The following is a 27,804-nucleotide window of genomic DNA, read 5'->3' on the forward strand; positions in this document are numbered from 1 at the left end:
AGCCAACATAGCAGCCAGCTAGCAACCCCCTGTTATAGCCAGCTAGCCAACATAGCATCTGTTATAGCCCCCTGTTATAGCCAGCTAGCCAACATAGCATCCCCCTGTTATAGCCAGCTAGCAAACATAGCATCCCTCTGTTATAGCCAGCCAGCCAACATAGCAGCCAACAACATAGCATCCCCTGTTATAGCCAGCTAGCCAACATAGCATCCCCCTGTTATAGCCAGCTAGCAAACATAGCATCCCTCTGTTATAGCCAGCTAGCTAACATAGCATCCCCCTGTTTGAGCAGGGTGCTTTAGTAGGCTAAACTAGCTAGTTGCATTTGCTAGTTAAGTAAGTGAAACTGAAGGGGGAAAAATGACATCTCTCTCTTGCTTTTCTTTAATTTTGGAAGAAATGAATTTGTTAACTGTCTTTTTCTCTCTTTGAGTCAACTACCCACCACATTTTATGCACTGCAGTGCATCAATTACAGTAGCCTCAGCAGCACTCTGTAGGGTAGCACCATGGTGTATCTGGGGGACATCTAGCTTCCATCCTCTTCTGGGTACATTGACTTCAATACAAAACCTAAGAGGCTGATGGTTCTCACCCCCTTCCATAGACTTACACAGTAATTATGACAACTTCCAGAGGATGTCCTCCAACCTATCAGAGCTCTAGCAGCGTGAGCTGACATGTTGTCCACCCAATCAAAGGATCAGAGAATGAATTTAGTACTGAAAGCATAAGCTACAGCTAGCTAGCACTGCAGTGCATAAAATGTGGTGGGTAGTTGACTCAAAGAGAGAAAAAGACAGTTAACAAATTCATTTCTTCAAATTCATTTCTTCAGCAGTACCTATCAGAGGTGACTAAGGTCAGAGAGAGTCACACAGAGGGCACTGGCTTTAACACTACGGTCTTGTTTAACCAGATAAAAAGGTCATTCAGGAGGCTATAGAAGGTGCATCTTTATAACCCTTGTTTGAATTCAACAATTCACACCGACTGGCATGTTACGCATTCATTTTAATACTATACCATATGGGGTTACTAGTGTAAGCTCCCTGAGATTCCGATATGACTTGCAGCATCTCCATGAGCTCTGTGATGTAATGGACTCTACAGCTCTCGCTCGCTCTCTCATTGGCTGCCCCCTGGTGGAGAGATTCTACAATGTTTTACCCCCTTATGACAGATGCAATATCATGGGATCAGTTACATGAATCAAAGGTACCTTTAAAAAAAACAAGAGCCTTCACATCACTTATGTAAGTAGATGCATTTATTTGCCACTTCTCAATATAACAATATACTTGCATACCTATCCTGCGGTCAATTTAACACAATGAACCTGATATTGTTTTAAGTGGTTCCAAACATCTTCCATTTAAGAATGATGGAGGCCACTGTGTTCTTGGGTACCTTCAAAGATGTAGAATTTATTTTGGTGCCGTTCCCCAGATCTGCACCTCGACACAATCCTGTCAAGAGCTCTACGGCCATTTCCTTCCACTTCATAGTAAATGTCAGAGCAAAAACGAAGCTCTCAACTGTGGTACCTTGAAATAGACAGGTGTGTGCCTTTTCAAACTCCTGTCCAATCAATTGAATTTACCACAGGTGGACTACAATCAAGTTGTAGAAACATCAAGGATGATCAATGGAAACAGGATGCATCTAAGCTCAATTTCGAGTCTCACAGCAAAGGGTCTGACTACTTATGTAAATAAGGTACATTTTTAAAATATTTAATACATTTGCAAACATTTCTAAAAACCTGTTTTTGCTTTGTCATTATGGGGTATTGCGTGTAGATTGGTGAGGGAAAATAATAATTTAATCCATTTTAGAATAAGGCTGTAACGTAACAAAATGGGTAAAAAGTCAAGGGGTCTGAATACTTTCCGAATGCACTGTATATCCTTCACAATATACTGTATTTACCTCAACAGAATATAATGTATAGCTCAACACTACATTCAGTTGTGTCCAACGATGTAGCCCAGGATTATGTTGGAATAGGAGATATTACCCTGCTGAAATAAATATTTTTATTCAATGACAAACCTAACAAAATGACACAGTAGGCTATACAGTTCTGACATAATTCAGCACTTTTATTTATATCTACTCAGAGGCACGGATACAATTGAAAAGGGCTACTCCCTCCACTACGTGTGCCCACAAGTGACTTCCGACTGGAGTCTGTGACGTGTATCCACTAAGCTGGGACAGAAGCAGTAGCACCACACGCGGACACACTGCTTCTCACTCCTCAATCGCTTCATATAAAAGATTGTTATCATTTACAGAGAGAGAAGAAAAAAAAGAGAAAGCGATTCGAACAAGTTTATTCTCCTTTGACAACGGTATTCACCTCGAGATACATTCTCTCGTCACTTGAACCAGAATGGTGGAACATATGCTGCTTACACGTCCTATACAGTTACCCAGAAGCCTTAGCTTTGTGTCCTCTAAGGTTTTTTACACTACTAACAACGTGATATTTCATATCAGTCTCAAAGATTTGATCTTTGGGGGCTAGAAACCTTAAAATAATAAAACATGTTAAATTAACTTAAAATCATATTAGTAACATAACCCATTCTCCAACTGGCTCCTCTAAAATCCTTTCTGTGAAATCTCCACCAGAGTCCAAGCAGAGGTCTTCAAAAACTTTGTCCATGTCGTGTTTCCCATGGGTTAGGAAAAAACACAAACATACCTGCAAATGTCTTGACATATAACCCCTACCCCTCCTTAAAATCACAAGACTCCAGTCCTGAAAAGTCACAGAGTCCGGTATAACGTAACTGTTAAGGGCAGACAGAAACTACGACTAACTAGACACAACATTGTCTAACCGATGGTCGACTCAGAGACACTCAGAGACACTAATTGAGACATACTGTTGAAATATACAATGTTCTGGCAACAAAATACTGCACAGCTACAAAAAAAAGTTCTAAATAAAATGCGGAGGTATATATACAGGAGTTAGGGGATTGGTTCCTTCCTTTGTCCCAATAGTTTCCTATATCTGGTGTCAGTTGCCTATAGAAGTAGCCTTCATGTGCCCTAGAAATCGCAGATGACATTGCTTCCACTGTTAATATGCAGCCTACAATGAAGTAATTTTGTAACTAGGAACCTGCATACTGCTCGTTGGTATCACTGCTCTCTTTATTAAGCTTTACGTATCGTCCTCAAGGCCTTCGTCAAAGCTCTCTTTTATTTCCCCCTCATCTTATCCAACTGTTACCATGCACCTGCAACAAAGACAGCTCAGATGTGTGAGTGCCTTTTCAATTTTGTAACCAGAAACTCAACATTTTCTTTTAGCTAATAATTTGTGTTCAAATGTGTGTAAATCTGTGTTTCCAAATCAAAATAATTAAGTGGTTATCATGCATTGTAATGTATTTACAAATTAAAGTGATCTCGCCCCGCCCTAAAAGCACCTTTGTCTGTTAACGCGTGCACTGTGGCTGACATTGACAAACATATACTTTCACATCAGTCTATTTGGCACGCTTCTTCCTATACAAAGTCAAAATGATTCATCGGGGTCAGCTGACATGAAACCTAGAGAATAAGCATACACATAATAGGAGAACAAAGCCTGACATTGAACAGTGTGATCAGCTGATTTATATGGACCCCACATCCTATGGCCCCCACATCCTATGGCCCCCACATCCTATGGCCCCAACATCCTGTGGCCCCCACATCCTGTGGACCCCACATCTGTCCTATGTGATTGCTCTAAGAGACAGCATGTTTTCAGTAACCCCACCCCCCACTCTGCATGCTCATCTCCAGAGAGAGAAAACAGTGATGGTTCAGAGCTACTTCATAATGACACTCTTCCCGTCTATTCTATTCCAGTACAGAATCTTGGTTTGGTGTCCTGCGATAGACAAGTGATACTCATAAATCCCAACCATGTGAATGTAGTGGTCACTGTATTACAAGGAAAGGGAGGAAATACCTAGTCAGTTGTACAACTGAATGCATTCAGCTTAAATGTGTCTTCTGCATTTAACCCAACCCCTGTGATAGCATCCCAGCCTAAAGACGTCTATTAGCAGAGCTAAACTATGTAGTGAACAGAAAATACTGCAGAACTGTAAATCAAAAAGACGGAGCAAAATGCTGTGTGTTGACGATGTCCCTAATGACACCTAAAACGGACAAAACAGTGGTTCTGTCATGCCAAATAGTGTGCCCCTCTAAACCATTAGCGTCCGTTGCTATATCTATTTGGCCAGGGGGGGGGCACACTATTTGGCACGATGGCTCCAACAACAACCTTTTGTTTCTGATTGAGGGTCGAAGACAATTGACCAATTCTTTTAGTTGATGATTAGGTCAGATTGAGCTGTAGTGTCAAACCAGCTCATGATTTGTCCTGTACGTTGATGCATAGATCTAAAGGGCTCTGGTAGGGGAAGTACCTTAATGACCCCAGTTGTCCTAGACTTGTTAAGCTGTGGAACAGCACGTGAATTTAAACCAGCACTCCTGAACATAGGATCTTTACAACAAAAAAGTTCCATACCCTGCACCCTTGAGTACAATTTCCAATAAATCGCAACTTTGTGAATCTTTATATAAATATGCGTAATGCGGTGTACTGTGTGTAACATACAGTCAACAAGGGCTAAATACAATAGTATGGCTATCTTCCCAATGCAACGGCTGTACTTGGGGTGCTTTGACCAATGCTACAGAGCCAATACCACAGGGTCCATTTAGGAGACCTCCCAGGCAAGGTGGACCACCTTCAGTGTCTCAGGGCTTAGTGAGATGTCTGCAAGTCACCACATCAACAGCATCTATTGCACAGCCAAATCCTTGGCCTATCCCATGCCAAAGCCCCCCCCACACACACCTCTTTCAGACATTGTGCTGCACTCAACAACAACGAGCTGACAATTAGCACAAGCAACATTAACAATTAATCCCTTGACAATTGAAATAAATGAATGAACCCTAGTCCAAACTGGTGGACCCATCCACTTATGAGCTAAACCTCCTCACTTCCTCAATTGGAAGTGAGGTTGACAGAACTCCTCTGCGAGTAGATTCAGACGAATAAGAGTGTACCAGTAGGATGGAAGAGCTCCTAATGTGACCCCCACCTTTAATAATCAAGGGACAATGGAGCTCAGGAAAGCCATAGCAACAACTTGATGTGTGGGACAGATTTGAAATAAAAGTAAGCTTTGTTTTGGACTTGCCACCTCCATCCACTCTAACAGAGCTCTGCTGTGGGCTAGGATACTGCAACCATTCACCGCCACATGATATTCCAAGGCAACATGTTTCTATTTGGTTCATACCGATATTAGATGGACCAGGAAATATTCATCTATTTCAGGGTTCATAGGAGATGTATTTCTGAGCTGAGAGATACCTTAGGAGGCAGCCGGGTGACATCAATTTGAACCAAAATGAGGACAAACTAAATGATGATTCCCTACATAGTGCATTACACATGACTAGGGTCCATGGTACACAATTACCATGAACATACATGACAACTCAACACACACACACAGAGAGACACAGAGTGAGGAGAGAATAAGAAAATCTGAACAATAAACAACACGTGTCAAATTAAAAGTTAAAGTGTATGAATGCTGTATCCTCCAGTCGCTCGGCGTGATAGGCAGGCCCCAGGACACCTGTGCTCTCCACGAATCAGGGCAATGCTATCACATCACACAACCCTGACTGGTCGTCCCTTCCGAGGTCAAGAAGTCCTCTGTCCAATACCATGCCCACCCCCCTCCGACAATCCCACAGCAACCCAAAGGATTATTTCTCCCTAAAATGCCATCTATTGCCGTGGCCATTTCGTGGGAATGAGCGTTTAAGAGTAGATAGTGATGACCTCGCGGCCGCCCCCGCGGACCAGGAGGACCCGGTTGAGACCCTCAAGCAGAACCTCCAGGAACTCCATGTCTGAGACGCCAGGGGTCAAGGAAGAAACCAGTCACATTACATGACACGAAATGCTATGTGGGCTAAAGCAAGAGGGACTGGTTTGGCAGATGATTGGATGGCTTTTAAACATCTTCGAAATATGGGTGTGGCTATGATCCGTAAATTGAAAGCAGATCACTACCTGAAATCTACTTCACAAAATGTAAATAATCCATCCAAATTTTGCCAAGTAGTGAAAGGTTTGGAGTACAGAAAAGATGCATAGCTTCCGAATTGTTGGTCGACACACAGATTGTAACTGAGAGAAAGTGCATTCTGAAAGCCTTGAACCAGCATTTTCTAGAAGCAGGCAGTTTATTTGAAAAGGTATAATTGAGCCCCCTATAAATGTACCTGCCACCCCTGTGCTCTCCTTCACCAGGTTCTCCTTTTCATCCTTCTCTGTTTCAGAAGTTTATAAAGCCCTGCAAGAAATGGATTTTAAAACATCCCCCGGCCCTGATGATCTAGACCCCTCTCCTACACCTAGCCGCAGACATCATTGCGCCCCCCTTAACATGTATTTTTAATCTTGCGCTTGATGTTATGGAAATCTGCTTTTGTACTGCCTCTCCTGAAAGGTGGAGATCCTTCGCTACTTGACAACTATCGACCCATATCAAAATTGTCTGTACTGTCAAAGGTACTGGAGTCCTTAGTTAGTAGGCAGTTGAAGACCTACTTCCAAGAAAACAACATCTTAAATGGAATGCAATCAGCTTTTAGTTCCGGCCACAGCACTGTTTCAGCAACATTGAAGGTTTTAAATGACAGCCACTGTGCTCTTGATAGGACGTTACATTGTGTGTCTGTTTTTATTGATTGTCGAAGGCTTTTGACACTGTGGACCATGCTGTGTTAGTATAAAGGTTCAAATGTTGTGGAATTACTGGTCATGTTCTAGATTGGTTTATAAATTACCTATCAAATTGTACACAATGTGTATAATGAGTCCATAGAGGTGTGCTCAGGTGTTCCGCAAGGTTCTATTTTGGGCCCACTGTTGTTCATTTTGTACATCAACAACATTTGGGGATCTTGTTGAAACAGAGGATGTTCATTTTTATGCAGATGATACTGTTCTTTATTCAAGTGGTAGTAGTTTATCTTTAGCTTTTGAAAATGCCCAAAGAGCATTTAACATCATACAACATAATCTGTATGATTAAAAGCTAATTCTAAATTCAGGTAAAACCAAATGCATGGTATTTTCAAATGCCAGGCATGTTACAAATCATGTCATTGCTACATTGGCTGGACCTACTATAGAGCAAGTTAAAGTGTACAAATATTTGGGTGTGTGGGTTGATGACAAGCTGAGCTTCACTGTGCATGTAGAGAACTTGATAAGGAAGCTCAAGCTGAAAATAGGATTTTATTACCGGCATAAGGCTTGTTTTTCTTTTGATGCCAGGAAGGAGCTGGTACGATGTACATTACTGTCGGTTTTAGATTTGAGTGCTGTTATATATATATATGCAGGCCTCAGCCACTACCCTGAGAGCACTTGATTCAGTGTATCATGCAGCCCTCAGGTTCATTACAAATCAGAAACGTCTAACACATCATTGTGATCTCTACAGCGCTGTTGGCTGGTTGTCATTGACCTTGCGTAGGCTTAAACACTGGTATACACTGATTTATAAGGCCATGTTGGGTCAAATGCCAGTTTCTCTCTGTTCTTTTTTAGTCAGTTCAGTAAATACATTTCAATTACGGTCCCATTCGGATTTGCTTCTAACAGTACCAAAAATTAGAACAGGTCATGGTAGAAATAGTTTCAGTTACTTAGCACCGTGGTCCTGGAATTCTCTCCTGAACATTTTAAAATGTGATGATCTAGTTTTGTTGGTGGAGTTTAAACACTTGATCGATGTATATATCATAGAAGATTTTCATAGATTTTAGGACAGCTGTTTTTAGTCAAGACGTTTGTGTTTTTAATATAATATGTAATTGTTGTACTGTATGTGTGTTTATAGTTTTATTTAATGTTGTGTTAGTGTATGTAAGTTGTTTTGTCTGAAACGTTGTTCCCCCTGCTACTATTGGACCAGGTCTCTCTTGGAAAAGAGATATTATCTCAATGAGAAAAAACCTGTATAAATCAAGGATACATTTTTAAAAATCACAGGGGTGGATACAGGTCACGTGACTGGTAAGAGGAAAGCTTCACCTGTATAGTTATATATTTTAAAATATTTTATTTAATCTTTATTTAAGCAGGTAGGCTAGTTGGTGAACAAGTTCTCATTTACAACTGTGACCTGGCCAAAATAAAGCAAAGCAGTTCGACACATACAGTTTGAGATACAACTCAACTATTAACAACCTCTGCAAAGAGATAATCCTCAACTGTGTCAGATTGATGACGATGCATTTGAAGTTAACTTCGGGTAAACATGTCCAACTAAGCAATGCACAATTCTACTGACATAAATAGTGAAAGTTGAATAAAACTGACATTTGTCTTTAAAAAGGATACAGTTCTCGTCACCCCCTCTGTTCTTGGGCGGTCCCGGCATGTTGAGCAGGACCAGGTGGGCTCCTTGTGACCTGTTCACCACCACCTCATTCAGCTTGACCGCAGTGTGCATCCGGCGTACGTTGGACTGGTTCCTATACCACACAATGGTGACAGTGAAGAGAGCAGGCTGAACACACCTCAACCCTGACCTTCGACCCTGACTTTTCCAATATTGACATTGAATCCTTACTAGAAATACGATGCTCAGCTCCAACTTTGACCAGTGATCCTTCGTGTATGTCATCAATGTATAAAACATGGTCTAAAATTAGGACTCAACCAACAACAGCTAATCTAAAAATCTGTCATTGTTCTCACTTGACACTAAATATTGGTAAGAAAATGCGATTTGTCAAAAATCAAAGCATTCAGTGATGATTGATAAAACACTTCTTGATAATATTGAGCAAATAGTTTGTATTGTGAGATTGGTAGCCTTGAACACAAAGAGATGAGAACACGAAGCAGGACCGCTGGGTGGCTATGATAGCGAAGCCTTAGGCGTTATCATTATTAGAGATCAGGATGGTAGTCGAAGCAGCGTCATACTTCACATAGCAGCCGTGGCAGGAGGGGTCTGGTGTACTGACTAACACAATGGGTAAAGCCTGTGGGTATGAAATATTCCGAATGCTGATTGGTTGACAGCCATGGTATATCAGACCGTATACCACGGGTATGACAAAACATGTATTTTTACTGCTCTAATTACGTTGGTAACCAGTTTATAATGGCAATAAGGCACCTCAGGAGTTTGATATATGGTCAATATACCACGGCTAAGGGCTGTGTCCAGGCACTCTGCGTTGCATCGTGACTAAGAACAGCCCTGAGCCTTGGTATATTGGGCATATACCACACCTTGGAACTTATTGCTTCAGTATAATACTGTGTTGTATACACAGCACTCCACTATTCAACTTGTTCTTTAATTGACCAGTTCAATATGAGATTGGGTGCAATATTGAAAAGCCCTTCTTGAGTTAGAGCGAACAGCAAAGCAAATAAAATAAAATGCAGAGCATGATATGAATGGCTTGAAGCTGAATAAAACACATCACTAATACAACGAGGCACTTCCAAAAAACTGCTGTTTTCCATCCAGTTGAGATTTGACAGTGTAAGGACAATATCAGACTGATTGTAATTACCAATTGAAATGGATTTTGATCCCCTAATAGACTTTGGATCTGGTCTCTATACTAGACAACAAGGCATTAACAGTATTGTTTGCTATGACTAAGGTCTGTGTATGGAAAGCACAATTTTTGGTTGCACCTGCTCCATAACATGATGCAACCACATGCAAATTAACTCTCGGGAGGTCCTTCCAGGTTAACCCTCGGGAGGTCCTTCCAGGTTAACTCTCGGGAGGTCCTTCCAGGTTAACTCCTTCCAGGGAGGTCCTTCCAGGTTAACTCTCGGGAGGTCCTTCCAGGTTAACTCTCGGGAGGTCCTTCCAGGTTAACTCTCGGGAGGTCCTTCCAGGTTACTCTCGGGAGGTCCTTCCAGGTTAACTCGGGAGGTCCTTCCAGGTTAACTCTCGGGAGGTCCTTCCAGGTTAACTCTCGGGAGGTCCTTCCAGGTTAACTCTCGGGAGGTCCTTCCAGGTTAACTCTCGGGAGGTCCTTCCAGGTTAACTCCGGGAGGTCCTTCCAGGTTAACTCTCGGGAGGTCCTTCCAGGTTAACTCTCGGGAGGTCCTTCCAGGTTAACTCTCGGGAGGTCCTTCCAGGTTAACTCTCGGGAGGTCCTTCCAGGTTAACTCTCGGGAGGTCCTTCCAGGTTAACTCTCGGGAGGTCCTTCCAGGTTAACTCTCGGGAGGTCCTTCCAGTTTAACTCTCGGGAGGTCCTTCCAGTTTAACTCGGGAGGTCCTTCCAGTTTAACTCTCGGGAGGTCCTTCCAGTTTTAGGTCCTTCCAGTTTCTCGGGAGGTCCTTCCAGTTTAACTCTAGGGAGGTCCTTCCAGTTTAACTCTAGGGAGGTCCTTCCAGTTTAACTCTAGGGAGGTCCTTCCAGTTTAACTCTAGGGAGGTCCTTCCAGTTTAACTCTAGGGAGGTCCTTCCAGTTTAACTCTAGGGAGGTCCTTCCAGTTTAACTCTAGGGAGGTCCTTCCAGTTTAACTCTAGGGAGGTCCTTCCAGTTTAACTCTAGGGAGGTCCTTCCAGTTTAACTCTAGGGAGGTCCTTCCAGTTTAACTCTAGGGAGGTCCTTCCAGTTTAACTCTAGGGAGGTCCTTCCAGTTTAACTCTAGGGAGGTCCTTCCAGGTTAACTCTCGGGAGGTCCTTCCAGGTTAACTCTCGGGAGGTCCTTCCAGTTTAACTCTAGGGAGGTCCTTCCAGTTTAACTCTAGGGAGGTCCTTCCAGTTTACGAGACAAATGTTGGGAGGAATGGGATATGGCTGGGAGGTAAACAAGATGAAGGATAGAGCAACAGGCATACACATGCACACAGCCTATGGCAAAATGAAATGTGACTTACAGACTCTCCCACTCTCTAGAAGGAGGAAAACGAGACAAAACAACAAACAGGCTTAGACACTTTCCAGAAACCCCTGGTGTATCTACTGTAGCACAGTTAAACACAGACACCCCTGGTATATCTACTGTAGCACAGCTAAACACAGACATCCCTGGTGTATCTACTGTAGCACAGCTAAACACAGGTGTATCTACTGTAGCACAGCTAAACACAGACACCCCTGGTGTATCTACTGTAGCACAGTTAAACACAGTGCTTTCCTAATTTTAGCGGGATGGTTCCAGTCAGATGTTTTCACAGCTCAAAATGTACTGTAGTCAAGAGGTGGGAAAAACAAATCGGACAAAGTAACTCTCTCTTTTAAATGTATGTTCTCCATTATTAGCCTTTGTGAGTCAGGTCCAGTATAGTGTCGTAATAATGTTGTGGCTTGTTTGATTTTAGGCTGTGTATTCAACTAGACGTTCTATCTGCCCTTTGAGATGGTGGGTTCAGAGAGACAAAGACATGGTCATTAGTCCAAACGGTGCATGTGATGCTCTGCGTGGTGGAGCCATGCATTGGATGTGCCCACACACAGTTACACAGTCGACATGCCAACGCAGCCTGAACACACACCATGCAGAACGTGTAACCATTTAAAAAAAGGGGTTCTACAGATGGTTGAGATACTTGCTGAAGAGTCATTGGCTACTGCATTTTGGATCTGGAAGGATGAAGGATAAGAGTAGTGGTTGACTTACGGCTTCATGTTGAAGAGGTCGCGCACACCCATGTTGACCTCGGAGCGGTTGCGGTTGCGCTCGGAGAGGAACTTATCCTTGGTCCACGTCATGTGGACTCGGTCAGGGCCGGTGTCAGGCTTGTCGTTGAGCGCGGCATGGGACGCCGTGTTTCTGTCGTGGATCAGCTGGGCCTGAAGGAGACGGAAATGATGAGGGACAGAGACACACCGACAGACAGACAGTGGCAGAGAGACAGAGACAGACCGAGAGAGACAGAGACAGACTCACCGAGAGACAGACAGAGACCCAGAGACATACAGTGGGGAGAACAAGTATTTGATACACTGACGATTTTGCAGGTTTCCCTACTTACAAAGCATGTAGAGGTCTGTAATTTGTATCATAGGTACACTTCAACTGTGAGAGACGGAATCTAAAACAAAAATCCAGAAAATCACATTGTATGATTTTTAAGTAATTCATTTGCATTTTATTGCATGGCATAAGTATTTGATCACCTACCAACCAGTAAGAATTCCAGCTCTCACAGACCTGTTAGTTTTTCTTTAAGAAGCCTCCTGTTCTCCACTCATTACCTGTATTAACTGCACATGTTTGAACTCGTTACCTGTATAAAAGACACCTGTCCACACACTCAATCAAACATAGTCCTACCTCTCCACAATGGCCAAGACCAGAGAGCTGTGTAAGGACATCAGGGGTAAAATTGTAGACCTGCACAAGAATGGGATGGGCTACAGGACAATAGGCAAGCAGCTTGGTGAGAAGGCAACAACTATTGGCGCAATTATTAGAAAATGGAAGAAGTTCAAGATGATGGTCAATCACCCTCGGTCTGGGGCTCCATGCAAAATCTCACCTCCTGGGGCATCAATGATCATGAGGAAGCCCAGAACTACACGGCAGGACCTGGTCAATGACCTGAAGAGAGCTGGGACTACAGTCTCAGAGAAAACCATTAGTAACACACTCCACCGTCATGGATTAAAATCCTGCAGCGCACGCAAGGTCCCCCTGCTCAAGCCAGCGCATGTCCAGGCCCGTCAGAAGTTTGCCAATGACCATCTGGATGATCCAGAGGAGGAATGTGAAAAGGTCGTGTGGTTTGATGAGACAAAAAAAGAGATTTTTGGTCTAAACTCCACTCGCCGTGTTTGGAGGAAGAAGAAGGATGAGTACAACCCCAAGAACACCATCCCATCCGTGAAGCATGGAGGTGGAAACATCATTCTTTGGGGATGCTTTTCTGCAAAGGGGACAGGACGACTGCACCGTATTGAGGGGAGGATGGATGGGGCCATGTATCGCGAGATCTTGGCCAACAACCTCCTTCCCTCAGTACGAGCATTGAAGATGGGTCATGGCTAGTCTTCCTGAAACACACAGCCAGGGCAACTAAGGAGTGGCTCTGTAATTAGCATCTCAAGGTCCTGGAGTGGCCTAGGCAGTCTCCAGACCTGAACCCAATAGACAATCTTTGGAGGGAGCTGAAAGTCCATATTGCCAGCAACAGCCCCGAAACCTGAAGGATCTGGAGGTCTGTATGGAGGAGTGGGCCAAAATCCCTGCTGCAGTGTGTGCAAACCTGGTCAAGAACTACAGGAAACATATGATCTCTATAATTGCAAACAAATGTTTCTGTACCAAATATTAAGTTCTGCTTTTCTGATGTATCAAATACAAATATGTATTAAATATGAGAGAGAGAGAGAGAGAGAGAGAGAGAGAGAAAGACAGACAGTGACAGAGAGACAAAGAGATAGAGACGGAAGAAGAGCGAGAGAGAGATTTCCAGAGTGGAAGAGACTAAACTATAGAGTTCCACAAACCTGGTAGTCAGAAAGACACCACTCATGCAGTCAACTCACATAGCAAAAACACATGTTACATCACAATAAACATGAATGACATGGAAAGTACACAGGGTTACAGTCATACCCAAATCTATGATGTGCAAAGTGTTCTTTACACAGGCCAATAGCCCTTTGGTAAGGAGTGAGATAACATGCTAGTTGGAGCTATGACACTGAGACAGAGTGAAGATCCACGGGTGGACGGAGTGGAGATCCACGGGGAATGAACCAGGTGGGGGGTGGATGGAGTGGAGATCCACGGGGAATGAACCAGGTGGGGGGGTGGACGGAGTGGAGATCCACGGGAATGAACCAGGTGGGGGTGGAGTGGAGATCCACGGGGAATGAACCAGGTGGGGGGTGGATGGAGTGGAGATCCACGGGGAATGAACCAGGTGGGGGTGGACGGAGTGGAGATCCACGGGGATGAACCAGGTGGGGGTGGATGGAGTGGAGATCCACGGGAATGAACCAGGTGGGGGGTGGACGGAGTGGAGATCCACGGGGAATGAACCAGGTGAAGGGGGTGGGGTGGGGGGGTGGACGGAGGAGGGAGAGATGAACCAAAGGAGGATGACACCACGGTGCACTTGATGACGCATGCTGAAAGAGGTGAGTCCATGATGTCCATAGGCTCACTACGGTGAGTAACCTACACAGCCACAGTCACTATCTGCCATAGTGGGTCTATCCGGGGGGCGACTTTAATTGGACATTTTGACTAGACTTTATCTTACTTCAGGTCCTTGACTTCTAGCAGCTGTGGCTGTGTAAGCGTGGTCTCTGAGGGTTGGTGACTGGGGGTAATGGTGATACTGGTCTCTGGTGGTTGGTGACTGGGGGGTAATGGTGATGCTGCTCTCTGAGGGTTGGTGACTAGGGGGTAATGGTGATGCTGGTCTCTGGTGGTTGGTGACTAGGGGTAATGGTGATGCTGGTCTCTGGTGGTTGGTGTCTGGGGTGGTAATGGTGATGCTGGTCTCTGGTGGTTGGTGACTGGGGGGTAATGGTGATGCTGATCTCTGGTGGTTGATGACTGGGGGGTAATGGTGATGCTGGTCTCTGTTGGTTGATGACTGAGGGGGTAATGGTGATGCTGGTCTCTGTTGGTTGATGACTGGGGGTAATGGTGACGCTGGTCTCTGTTGGTTGATGACTGGGGGGTAATGGTGATGCTGGTCTCTGTTGGTTGATGACTGGGGGTAATGGTGATGCTGGTCTCTGGTGGTTGATGACTGGGGGTAATGGTGATGCTGGTCTCTGGTGGTTGATGACTGGGGGTAATGGTGATGCTGGTCTCTGGTGGTTGATGACTGGGGTGGTAATGGTGATGCTGGTCTCTGGTGGTTGATGACTGGGGTGGTAATGGTGATGCTGGTCTGAGGGTTGGTGATTGGTAGTAATTTTGATGCTGGCCTGAGGTGGTAGGGTCCTGCAGTCACAGGGGTGTTGGGGTTACAGACGAGGGGGTGTTGGGGTTACAGACGAGGGGGTGTTGGGGTTACAGACGAGGGGGTGTTGGGGTTACAGACGAGGGGGTGTTGGGGTTACAGACGAGGGGGTGTTGGGGTTACAGACGAGGGGGTGTTGGCTACCTCGTCCTCCTGTGTGCCCTCCCGCTGTCGACTGGGGTCAGATTCGGAGCCCGAGGCTCCGGTCTGGTTCTTCCTCCGGATGGAGCTACGCGACGTGTCGGTGATACTCTGAATCTGAGGACCGTGCCGCCCCGCATCAGCAGCCAGACAGTACAGGGGGCCAAAGGTCATACAACGAACAGTAGGGGTAAGGGAGGGGCTAGGAGAGCTCTGATACCCACAATCCAATGACATCTAGGTTGTGTTTATACAACCTCCCCTGGATATCTAACCTCATTGGTGATGTCCATCCAGGGACCAACAACAGCTCAAATGTGACCCAAGTCAGAAATGTACCCACATTCCAATGGCATTATGCACATTTTTGTCTCATCAAGACTGACTTGCAAGTCACAATAAGTACATTCAATAAAGAAACATGAAACCACATAACACGAGCACTGCAATTAAAATCCTTCAAAATAAAAGTCCTAAAGGAATATAACATGAATTTTCTGATGAAGGTGTTAAAAATCAGTAACAGATTATATTTCTTTATAGAAACAAAATACCTACACTGACATGGGTAACGTACCAAATGGCCCTATTTAGTGCACTCCTTTTGACCAGAGCCTATAGGTCCTGGTTAAGAGTAGTGCCCTATAAAAGGAATAGGGTGCCATTTGGTACGGAACCTTAAAAGGCCGACTGTTGTAGTGAGTGTGCCCTGCAGACAGGGGGCGGCGTTACCTCTCTCTCCCTCTCCGTCCGCGACAGCTGCATCTGTTTCAGCATCTGAGAGCGCTGCTCCATCACCAGGGTCTTCTCATAGGTGAAGGCTGAGATGTCGCTGTCGTGCTGATCACACACACATTATTATGCAGGGTAACACATGGCTCTATAGGGACATGTCAGTTACGCATGGGACGTGTCAGTTACGCATGGTTCTATAGGGACGTGTCAGTTACGCATGGTTCTATAGGGACGTGTCAGTTACGCATGGTTCTATAGGGACGTGTCAGTTACGCATGGGGACATGTCAGTTACGAATGGGACATGTCAGTTACGCATGGTTCTATATGGACGTGTCAGTTACGCACGGGACATGTCCGTTACGCATGGTTCTATAGGGATGTGTCCGTTACGCACGGGACGTGTCCGTTACGCACGGGACGTGTCCGTTACGCACGGGACGTGTCCGTTACGCATGGTTCTATAGGGACGTGTCCGTTACGCATGGTTCTATAGGGACGTGTCAGTTACGCATGGTTCTATAGGGACGTGTCAGTTACGCATGGTTCTATAGGGACGTGTCAGTTACGCATGGTTCTATAGGGGGCATGGTTCTATAGGGAAGTGTCCGTTACGCATGGTTCTATAGGGACGTGTCAGTTACGCATGGTTCTATAGGGACGTGTCAGTTACGCATGGTTCTATAGGGACGTGTCAGTTACGCATGGTTCTATAGGGACGTGTCAGTTACGCATGGTTCTATAGGGACGTGTCAGTTACGCATGGTTCTATAGGGACGTGTCTATAGGGTTGTCGCATGGTTCTATAGGGACGTGTCAGTTACGCATGGTTCTATAGGGACGTGTCAGTTACGCATGGTTCTATAGGGGACGTGTCAGTTACGCATGGTTCTATAGGGACGTGTCAGTTACTAATGGTTCTATAGGGACGTGTCAGTTACGCATGGTTCTATAGGGGACGTGTCAGTTATACATGGTTCTATAGGGACGGGACGTGTCAGTTACTAATGGTTCTATAGGGACGTGTCAGTTACTAATGGTTCTATAGGGACGTGTCAGTTACTAATGGTTCTATAGGGACGTGTCAGTTATTAATGGGACATTTCAGTTATTAATGGTTCTATAGGGACATTTCAGTTATTCATGGTTCTATAGGGACATTTCAGTTAATGGTTCTATAGGGACATTTCAGTTATTAATGGTTCTATAGGGACATTTCAGTTATTAATGGTTCTATAGGGACATGTCAGTTATGAATGGGACGTGTCAGTTATGCATGGTTCTATAGGGACGTGTCAGTTATGCATGGTTCTATAGGGACATGTCAGTTATGCATGGTTCTATAGGGACATGTCAGTTATGCATGGTTCTAAAGGGACATGTCAGTTATGCATGGTTCTATAGGGACATATCAGTTATTATCGGTTCTATAGTGACATGTCAGTTATTAATGGTTCTATAGGGACATGTCAGTTACGCATGGTTCTATAGGGACATGTCAGTTATTAATGGTTCTATAGGGACGTGTCAGTTACGCATGGTTCTATAGGGACGTGTCAGTTACGCATGGTTCTATAGGGACATGTCAGTTATTAATGGTTCTATAGGGACATGTCAGTTATTAATGGGGGACGTGTCAGTTATTTGGTTCTATAGGGGTTCTATTGGGGACGTGTCAGTTACGCATGGTTCTATAGGGACGTGTCCGTTACGCGCATGTCCGGGCATGGGACGTGTCCGTTACGCATGGGACGTGTCCGTTACGCATGGGGACGTGTCCGTTACGCATGGGACGTGTCCGTTACGCATGGGACGTGTCCGTTACGCATGGTTCTATAGGGCCGTGTCAGTTACTAATGGTTCTATAGGGCCGTGTCAGTTACTAATGGTTCTATAGGGGGTCAGTTACCGTGTCAGTTACTAATGGTTCTATAGGGCCGTGTCAGTTACTAATGGTTCTATAGGGCCGTGCCAGTTACTAATGGTTCTATAGGGCCGTGTCAGTTACTAATGGTTCTATAGGGCCGTGTCAGTTACTAATGGTTCTATAGGGCCGTGTCAGTTACTAATGGTTCTATAGGGCCGTGTCAGTTACTAATGGTTCTATAGGGCCGTGTCAGTTACTAATGGTTCTATAGGTCAGTTACTAATGGTTCCGTGTCAGTTACTAATGGTTCTATAGGGCCGTGTCAGTTACTAATGGTTCTATAGGGGTCAGTTACGTGTCAGTTATTAAATGGTTCTATAGGGACGTGTCAGTTATTAATGGTTCTATAGGGACGTGTCAGTTATTAATGGTTCTATAGGGACGTGTCAGTTATTAATGGTTCTATAGGGACGTGTCAATTATTAATGGTTCTATAGGGGGACGTGTCAGTTATTAATGGTTCTATAGGGACGTGTCAGTTATTAATGGTTCTATAGGGACGTGTCAGTTATTAATGGTTCTATAGGGACGTGTCAGTTATTAATGGTTCTATAGGGACGTGTCAGTTATTAATGGTTCTATAGGGACGTGTCAGTTATTAATGGTTCTATAGGGACATTTCAGTTATGAATGGTTCTATAGTGACATGTAAGTTATGCATGGTTCTATAGTGACATGTCAGTTATTAATGGGACATGTCAGTTATTAATGGGACATGTCAGTTATTAATGGTTCTATAGGGACATGTCAGTTATTAATGGTTCTATAGGGACATGTCAGTTATTAATGGTTCTATAGGGACATGTCAGTTATTAATGGGACATGTCAGTTATTAATGGTTCTATAGTGACATGTCAGTTATTAATGGGACATGTCAGTTATTATCGGTTCTATAGTGACATGTAAGTTATTAATGGGACATGTCAGTTATTAATGGTTCTATAGGGACATGTCAGTTATGAATGGGACGTGTCAGTTATGCATGGTTCTATAGGGACATGTCAGTTATGCATGGTTCTATAGGGACATGTCAGTTATTATCGGTTCTATAGTGACATGTCCGTTATTAATGGGACATGTCAGTTATTATCGGCTCTATAGTGACATGTCAGTTATTAATGGGACATTTCAGTTATTATTGTAACCTGTCAGTTATTAATGGTTCTATAGGGGCGTGTCAGCTGTTGCCGGGGCTTTTCAGCTATTGCCGGGGCGTGTCAGCTATTGCCGGGGTGTGTCAGCTATTGCCGGGGCGTGTCAGCTATTGCCGGGGCGTGTCAGCTATTGGGACATGTCAGTGCCCCAGAGGTGTACAGGTAAGCTCACCATCTCCACCACCTCCACCTCAGCGTCCAGACGGAGGTGGTAAAGGAACATCTGCAGGTCCTTCTTCATCTGAATACTGTTGTCATCCATATTAGCCACCGTGAAGATACGCATCTTACACTTCCTCCAGACCTGGAGAGAGAGAGCGTGAGAAGAGAGCGTGGAGGGAGCGGAGAGAGAGCGGAGAGAGCGCGGAGAGAGAGCGAAGAGAGCGCGGAGAGAGCGCGGAGAGAGCGAAGAGAGCGCGGAGAGAGCGAAGAGAGCGCGGAGAGAGCGAAGAGAGCGGAGAGAGCAAAGAGAGCGGAGAGAGCAAAGAGAGCGCGGAGAGAGCGAAGAGAGCGAGAGCGCGGAGAGAGCGAAGAGAGAGAGAGCGAAGAGAGCGGAGAGAGCAAAAAGAGCGCGGAGAGAGCGAAGAGAGCGAAGAGAGCGCGGAGAGAGAGCGAAGAGAGTGCGGAGAGAGCGAAGAGAGCGGAGAGAGCGAAGAGAGCGCGGAGAGAGCGAAGAGAGCGCGGAGAGAGCGAAGAGAGAGCGAAGAGAGCGAAGAGAGCGCGGAGAGAGCGCGGAGAGAGCGCGGAGAGCGCGCGGAGAGCGGAGAGAGAGCGGAGAGAGCGAAGAGAGCGAAGAGAGAGCGAAGAGAGAGCGAAGAGAGAGCGAAGAGAGCGCGGAGAGAGCGAAGAGAGCGCGGAGAGAGCGCAGAGAGCGCGGAGAGAGCGCGGAGAGACGAAGAGAGCGCGGAGAGAGCGAAGAGAGCGCGGAGAGAGCGAAGAGAGAGCGGAGAGAGCGGAGAGAGAGCGGAGAGAGCGAAGAGAGCGAAGAGAGCGAAGAGAGAGCGAAGAGAGCGCGGAGAGAGCGAAGAGAGCGCGGAGAGAGCGAAGAGAGCGCGGAGAGAGCGAAGAGAGAGCGAAGAGAGCGCGGAGAGAGCGAAGAGAGCGCGGAGAGAGCGCGGAGAGACGAAGAGAGCGCGGAGAGAGCGAAGAGAGCGCGGAGAGAGCGAGGAGAGCGCGGAGAGAGCGAGGAGAGCGCGGAGAGAGCGAGGAGAGCGCGGAGAGAGCGCGGAGAGAGCGGAGAGAGCGAAGAGAGCGCGGAGAGAGCGAGGAGAGCGTGGAGAGCGCGGAGAGAGCGAAGAGAGAGAGCGAAGAGAGCGGAGAGAGCGTGGAGAGAGCGTGAGAGAGCGTGGAGAGAGCGTGGAGAGAGCGTGGAGAGCGAAGAGAGCGAAGAGAGCCAGGAGAGAGCCAGGAGAGAGTGAGGAGAGAGTGAGAGGAGAGCGAGGAGAGAGCGAAGAGAGCGTGGAGAGCGTGGAGCGTGGAGAGAGCGTGGAGAGCGTGGAGAGAGCGTGGAGAGAGCGTGAAGAGAGCGAAGAGAGCGAAGAGAGCGAAGAGAGCGGAGAGAGCCAGGAGAGAGTGAGAAGAGAGCCAGGAGAGAGCCAGGAGAGAGTGAGAGGAGAGCGAGGAGAGAGCGAAGAGAGCGAAGAGAGCGAAGAGAGCCGAGAGAGTGAGGAGAGAGTGAGGAGAGAGCGAGGAGAGAGCGAAGATGGTATAGGAAACAGAGTGAGAAAGAAAAGAGTAGGAGAGATAGAGGGAAAAAGACAGGAGAATGAAACTCTCCATTTGATCTGTGTGTAACCCAATACGACGTGTCAATTACATAGTCTAATTATGTGTGCCTATAAAGTGTGTTAAAAATTAAAGTACTGTACAGTATGTTCATCCTCTTAATTTATTAAGTACACCACCCCGTTCACCAAAATGGTTCGCTCCTACAGACAGCGAGTCACGAGGCCATGGCTTGCAATATAAAGCAGGCAGACAGGCATCGTTAGAATGGGCAAAACCAAGTGACCTAAGTGAATTTGAGCGTGGTATGATCGTCGTTGCCAGGCACGCCGGTTCCAGTATCTCAGAAACAGCCGGCCCCCTGGGCTTTTCACGCACGACAGTGTTTAAGGGTTTACAGAGAATGGTGCAACAAACACAAAACATCCGGTCAGCGCCAGTCCTGTGGGCGAAAACAGATTGTTGATGAGAGGTCGAAGGAGAACGGCAAGAAACAGGCAAATATTGGCGCAGTACAACAGTGGTGTAAAAAAACAGCATCTCCGGAACTAAGTAGCCCATCCTTGTCGCGGATGGGCTACTTACAGCAGACGACCACACTGGGTTCCCCTCCTATCAGCTAAAAACAAGAAGAAGTGGCTCTAGTGGGTGAGGGATCACCAACACTGGACAACTGAGGAGTGGGAAAACATTGCCTGGTCCGACGACTCCTGGTTCCTGTTGTGTCATGCTGATGGCAGAGTCAGGAAGTAGCATAAGCAGCATGAGTCCATGGCCCCCATCCTGCCTTGTGTCAACAGTACAGGCTGGTAGTGGTGGTGTAATGGTGTGGGGAATGTTGTCCTGGCACACGTTACGACCCTTGATACCAATTGAGCAACGTTTGAACGCCACACCTTGTAGAATTCACGCCCTGAAAAATTCAGGCTGTTCTGGAGGCAAAAGGGGGTCCGACACAGGTACTAGATGGACGTACCTAATAAACTGGCCAGGGTGTTTTTTGTTTGTTTGTATTACAACCTGGTGAAATGCTAACCGTAGATACCTTGTGCTGGCGGAGGAGGAAGGGTAGCAGCATGAGCAGTCCTCCGTCGTGGACGATCCACCACACGTCTATGGTGCCCTCGCCCAAGCGATCCGTGTTGGTGGGGAAGCTGTCTACGTTCTTGGCCACCAGTAATGCCTGATTTGCCGCCGTGGTCTCCCTCACAGTTTCTGTGGAGAGGACAGAGAGAGAAAGGCGGTTAAATACGTACACACAAACACACACGCCCCCATCTCAGTAATGTTATTATAGAGGATTGTGCATCATGTTCATTTAAAAAACACATGTAAAAAAAATAATTAAAAAAAAAACACATGTAATTGTCAGATGCTTCATAATAGCCAGGAAGGAGTCGCACTGGGAGCCACATTTGAAATGGAATACATTGAATACCTGGAGCAGGGTGGGATTTTTTTCTCTCTCATTAAAACATGATTTAAATGTATTTTTTTGGAAGGGCTGTGGTAATCATTAAATTAATACATTAAATATATACATCTCATGGTAGTGGGAAGCTATTTGATCGTTTTTTTCACGGGTCCATTATTTTCCCATTACGTCTTATAGCAACCCGATATTCTGGGCAGCCCTGGTGTGATGGGGAGGAAATGGCAGAACAAATAAATATTTTGATGTGCAACTTGGAATGAGGACCAGTGATTCTATAGCGAAAATGAAACTCGCATTTGTGCTGTTTTTGGAACAATGTTTTTAAACTACATATCATTGTTCCCTCTTCAGAGTACACTGACGAGGTATTGTATCATTACCTTGACCGTGAGAACCAGAGGATCTCAAGGTTTCTATAGACACATAAAGTATATAGGCTATTACATATCACTGGAGTAGCCTGAAGGTCTACCATGTCATTTGTCGACGGCATCTAAACTGACGACCCCCCCCCCACATCTATAGAACAAACACATTATACAGTGAAAAGAACATCACATGACCTCCTGTCCAGACCATCCACTCCACCACTGCTTCCATCAGATCTGTCTGATATATGGACAGGTGTGGGGTGGGAGGGGACGAAAGGTATCTGATATATGGACAGGTGTGGGGTGGGAGGGGAGGAAAGGTATCTGATATATGGACAGGTGTGGGGTGGGAGGGGAGGAAAGGTATCTGATATATGGACAGGTGTGTGGGGGGGAGGGGAGGAAAGGTATCTGATATATGGACAGGTGTGGGGTAGGAGGGGAGGAAAGGTATCTGATATATGGACAGGTGTGGGGTGGGAGGAGGAGGAAAGGTATCTGATATATGGACAGGTGTGGGGTGGGAGGGGAGGAAAGGTATCTGATATATGGACAGGTGTGGGGTGGGAGGGGAGGGGAGGAAAGGTATCTGATATATGGACAGGTGTGGGGTAGGAGGGGAAAGGTATCTGATATATGGACAGGTGTGGGGTGGGAGGGGAGGAAAGGTATCTGATATATGGACAGGTGTGGGGTGGGAGGGGAGGGGAGGAAAGGTATCTGATATATGGACAGGTGTGGGGTAGGAGGAGGAGGAAAGGTATCTGATATATGGACAGGTGTGGGGTAGGAGGGAGGAAAGGTATCTGATATATGGACAGGTGTGGGGTGGGAGGGGAGGAAAGGTATCTGATATATGGACAGGTGTGGGGTGGGAGGGGAGGAAAGGTATCTGATATATGGACAGGTGTGGGGTGGAAAGGTATCTGATATATGGACAGGTGTGGGGTGGGAGGGAGGGGAGGAAAGGTATCTGATATATGGACAGGTGTGGGGTAGGAGGAGGGGAGGAAAGGTATCTGATATATGGACAGGTGTGGGGTAGGAGGGGAGGAAAGGTATCTGATATATGGACAGGTGTGGGGTAGGAGGGGAGGAAAGGTATCTGTATGGACAGGTGTGGGGTGGGAGGAGGAAAGGTATCTGATATATGGACAGGTGTGGGGTGGGAGGGGAGGAAAGGTATCTGATATATGGACAGGTGTCTAGGAGGGAGGGGAGGAAAGGTATCTGATATATGGACAGGTGTGGGGTAGGAGGGGAGGAAAGGTATCTGATATATGGACAGGTGTGGGGTAGGAGGGGAGGAAAGGTATCTGATATATGGACAGGTGTGGGGTGGGAGGGGAGGAAAGGTATCTGATATATGGACAGGTGTGGGGTGGGTGGGAGGGGGAGGAAAGGTATCTGATATATGGACAGGTGTGGGGTAGGAGGGGAGGGGAGGAAAGGTATCTGATATATGGACAGGTGTGGGGTGGGAGGAGGAAAGGTATCTGATATATGGACAGGTGTGGGGTAGGAGGGGAGGAAAGGTATCTGATATATGGACAGGTGTGGGGTGGGAGGGGAGGAAAGGTATCTGATATATGGACAGGTGTGGGGTGGGAGGGGAGGAAAGGTATCTGATATATGGACAGGTGTGGGGTGGGAGGAGGAGGAAAGGTATCTGATATATGGACAGGTGTGGGGTAGGAGGGGAGGAAAGGTATCTGATATATGGACAGGTGTGGGGTGGGAGGGGAGGAAAGGTATCTGATTATGGACAGGTGTGGGGTGGGAGGGAGGGGAGGAAAGGTATCTGATATATGGACAGGTGTGGGGTAGGAGGGGGGGAGGAAAGGTATCTGATATATGGACAGGTGTGGGGTAGGAGGGGAGGAAAGGTATCTGATATATGGACAGGTTTAGGAGGGGAGAAAGGTATCTGATATGGACAGGTGTGGGGTGGGAGGAGGAAAGGTATCTGATATATGGAACAGGTGTAGGGTGGGAGGGGAGGAAAGGTATCTGATATATGGACAGGTGTGGGGTGGGAGGGGAGGGGATGAGGTATCTGATATATGGACAGGTGTGGGGTAGGAGGGGAGGGAGGAAAGGTATCTGATATATGGACAGGTGTGGGGTAGGAGGAGGAAAGGTATCATATGGACAGGTGTGGGGTAGGAGGAGGAAAGGTATCTGTTTGGAAGGTGTGGGGTGGGAGGGGAGGAAAGGTATCTTATTTTGGGGTGGGAGGGGAGGGGGAGGAAAGGTATCTGATATATGGACAGGTGTGGGGTAGGAGGAGGGAGGAAAGGTATCTGATATATGGACAGGTGTGGGGTAGGAGGGGAGGAAAGGTATCTGATATATGGACAGGTGTGGGGTAGGAGGGGAGGAAAGGTATCTGATATGGACAGGTGTGGGGTGGGAGGGAGGAAAGGTATCTGATATTGGACAGGTGTGGGGTGGGAGGGGAGGAAAGGTATCTGATATATGGACAGGTGTGGGGTGGGAGGAGGGGAGGAAAGGTATCTGATAATGGACAGGTGTGGGGTGGGAGGAGGGAGGAAAGGTATCTGATATATGGACAGGTGTGGGGTGGGAGGGGAGGAAAGGTATCTGATATTGGACAGGTGTGGGGTGGGAGGGGAGGAAAGGTATCTGATATATGGACAGGTGTGGGGTGGGAGGAGGAAAGGTATCTGATTATGGACAGGTGTGGGGTGGGAGGGTAGGGGAGGAAAGGTATCTGATATATGGACAGGTGTGGGGTAGGAAAAAGGTATCTGATATATGGACAGGTGTGGGGTGGGAGGGGAGGTATCTGTCTGATATATGGACAGGTGTGGGGTGGGAGGGAGGAAAGGTATCTGTCTGATATATGGACAGGTGTGTGGGGTGGGAGGGGACGAAAGGTATCTGTCTGATATATGGACAGGTGTGGGGTGGGGAGGGGAGAAAAGGTATCTGTCTGATATGGACAGGTAAGGGGGGAGAGGGGAGGAAAGGTATCCGACTGATATATGGACAGGTATAGGGTGGGAGGGGAGAAAAGGTATCTGTCTGATATATGGACAGGTATAGGGTGAGAGGGGAGGAAAGGTATCCGACTGATATATGGACAGGTATAGGGTGGGAGGGAGGAAAGGTGTCTGATATATGGACAGGTGTAGGGGTGTGGGGAGGAAAGGTATCTGTCTAATATATGGACAGGTGTAGGGTGGGAGGGGAGGAAAGGTATCTGATATATGGGCAGGTGTGGGGTGGGAGGAGGGGAGGAAAGGTATCTGTCTGATAATGGACAGGTGTTGGGTGGGAGGGGAGGAAAGGTATCTGTCTGATATATGGACAGGTGGGGGTGGGAAGGTATCTGTCTGATATATGGACAGGTATAGGGTGGGAGGGGAGGAAAGGTATCCGACTGATATGGACAGGTGTGGGGTGGGAGGGGAGGAAAGGTATCCGACTGATATATGGACAGGTATAGGGTGGGAGGGGAGGAAAGGTATCTGAAATATGGGCAGGTGTGGGGTGGGAGGGGAGGAAAGGTATCTGATATATGGGCAGGTGTGGGGTGGGAGGAAAGGTATCTGATATATGGGCAGGTGTGGGGTGGGAGGAAAGGTATCTGACTGATATAAAGGCAGGTGTGGGGTGGGAGGGGAGGAAAGGTATCTGTCTGACTGGTCCTATTGTGTGTTTCTGGCAGTGTTTTCTATGTTTTGTTTAGACCTATGAGACGTGTGAAAAGTGCTCAGATTTCCTCTCGTAAGGTCCATTTACAAACGTGAATCTTTGAATTGTTTGAACTTTTCCAGTCATAACGACCGTCATGATTCACAAGCATTGATATGGTTTCATTCAATCAATGAATCAAAGTTTAATGTTGGTATTATTTTCTCCTTCGTGGCATGAGGAGTGGCAGCTCATAAACGGAAGAGAATTTATAAGATAAGATTGATTGACTTCCTTCTCTCGTTGATATGTTTCCCACCTTCCCAATCCAGACACAAAAACACACATTTGAGTTACACACAGGACTTCATTAACATAATGTGGGATTTGATGGGTATTTTTTTTGATTCACTACAGAAAATTGTAAAGAAATAAATGTGAGGAACCAACAATCTCAACCTACAGTGGGTCAAATGGTTTGATATAAATAGAAGCACCAACAGCTTGATAAAATGTGTAAAACTATCATGTGAATTCTCAATATTATGTCCATGATAAAAACAAGAGAATGGAATATAATTGGATCCATTAGGAAAAAAAATTAGTTTGAGATGCAGCCATCAATCCCGTGTGGAAATACACAAGTTGAGATGCAGCTATCAATCCGTGTGGAAGTACGAGTTGAGATGCAGCCATCAATCCAGTGTGGAAATACGAGTTGAGATGCAGCCATCAATCCGTGTGGAAGTACGAGTTGAGATGCAGCCATCAATCCAGTGTGGAAATACGAGTTGAGATGCAGCCATCAATCCAGTGTGGAAATACACAAGTTGAGATGCAGCCATCAATCCGTGTGGAAATACACAAGTTGAGATGCAGCTATCAATCCGTGTGGAAGTACGAGTTGAGATGCAGCCATCAATCCAGTGTGGAAATACAAGTTGAGATGCAGCCATCAATCCGTGTGGAAATACACAAGTTGAGATGCAGCCATCAATCCGTGTGGAAGTACACAAGTTGAGATGCAGCCATCAATCCGTGTGGAAATACACAAGTTGAGATGCAGCCATCAATCCGTGTGGAAATACACAAGTTGAGATGCAGCCATCAATCCGTGTGGAAATACACAAGTTGAGTTGCAGCCATCACTCGCGTGTAGATCGGCGTTTCTAAAATCCATATGAATGTTGAGAAGGCAAACGCACCAACAAGAACACTAAGACATAGGAGGTAGGCTTACCTGTTTGACAGACATGATTATGTTATCCATATAGCATATTTGTCGGGACAGCTATTTCCTCCAATACCGTCACCTTGCATTCCTTAAATAGGCCCACCATCCTTTCTGCGTCGGACTCGGGCGGAAAATCAACTTCTGAATATTGTTCATAATGACATCAGATTGAATTCTTTGCAAACAGCGACAGGTTCGTTGCAAACAAGACACACTGGTTTGGCATTGGAGAAATAAGGTCAGATGAATCTATTTGAATAGAGTAGGTAGGACTATTAATAGAGCCGTTGGTGATTGTACCACTGTAATCAGATACACATTATAATGTTTTCGTTATTGAATTGATTATCCCACTAACAACGTCAAATGTCTAGCGTAGG

The 27,804-nt window shown here is 46.2% G+C and overlaps 1 protein-coding gene across 6 annotated transcripts in view; it reads right to left on the reverse strand.

Moving 5' to 3' along the window:
- Positions 1–2,084: 2,084 nt before the first annotated feature.
- LOC112215286 (solute carrier family 12 member 7-like) overlaps positions 2,085–27,804 on the reverse strand; it is a 126,995-nt gene continuing 101,275 nt past the window's right edge. For 3 of the 6 annotated variants that reach the window (XM_042298736.1, XM_042298738.1, XM_042298740.1), the window contains exons 19-26: positions 21,770–21,939; positions 19,172–19,303; positions 15,917–16,024; positions 15,188–15,301; positions 11,737–11,909; positions 10,994–11,008; positions 8,468–8,601; positions 2,085–5,961 (exon numbers count right to left, since the gene is read on the reverse strand). In XM_042298736.1, coding sequence (XP_042154670.1) covers positions 5,870–5,961; positions 8,468–8,601; positions 10,994–11,008; positions 11,737–11,909; positions 15,188–15,301; positions 15,917–16,024; positions 19,172–19,303; positions 21,770–21,939 — 938 coding nt within the window. In that variant the 3' untranslated portion in view covers positions 2,085–5,869. The remainder of the gene's footprint in view (positions 5,962–8,467; positions 8,602–10,993; positions 11,009–11,736; positions 11,910–15,187; positions 15,302–15,916; positions 16,025–19,171; positions 19,304–21,769; positions 21,940–27,804) is intronic. The other 3 variants (XM_042298737.1, XM_042298739.1, XM_042298741.1) reach the window with 3 other exon arrangements.

Source organism: Oncorhynchus tshawytscha, linkage group LG16, assembly GCF_018296145.1.
Source record: "Oncorhynchus tshawytscha isolate Ot180627B linkage group LG16, Otsh_v2.0, whole genome shotgun sequence".
NCBI classification, from domain to species: domain Eukaryota; kingdom Metazoa; phylum Chordata; class Actinopteri; order Salmoniformes; family Salmonidae; genus Oncorhynchus; species Oncorhynchus tshawytscha.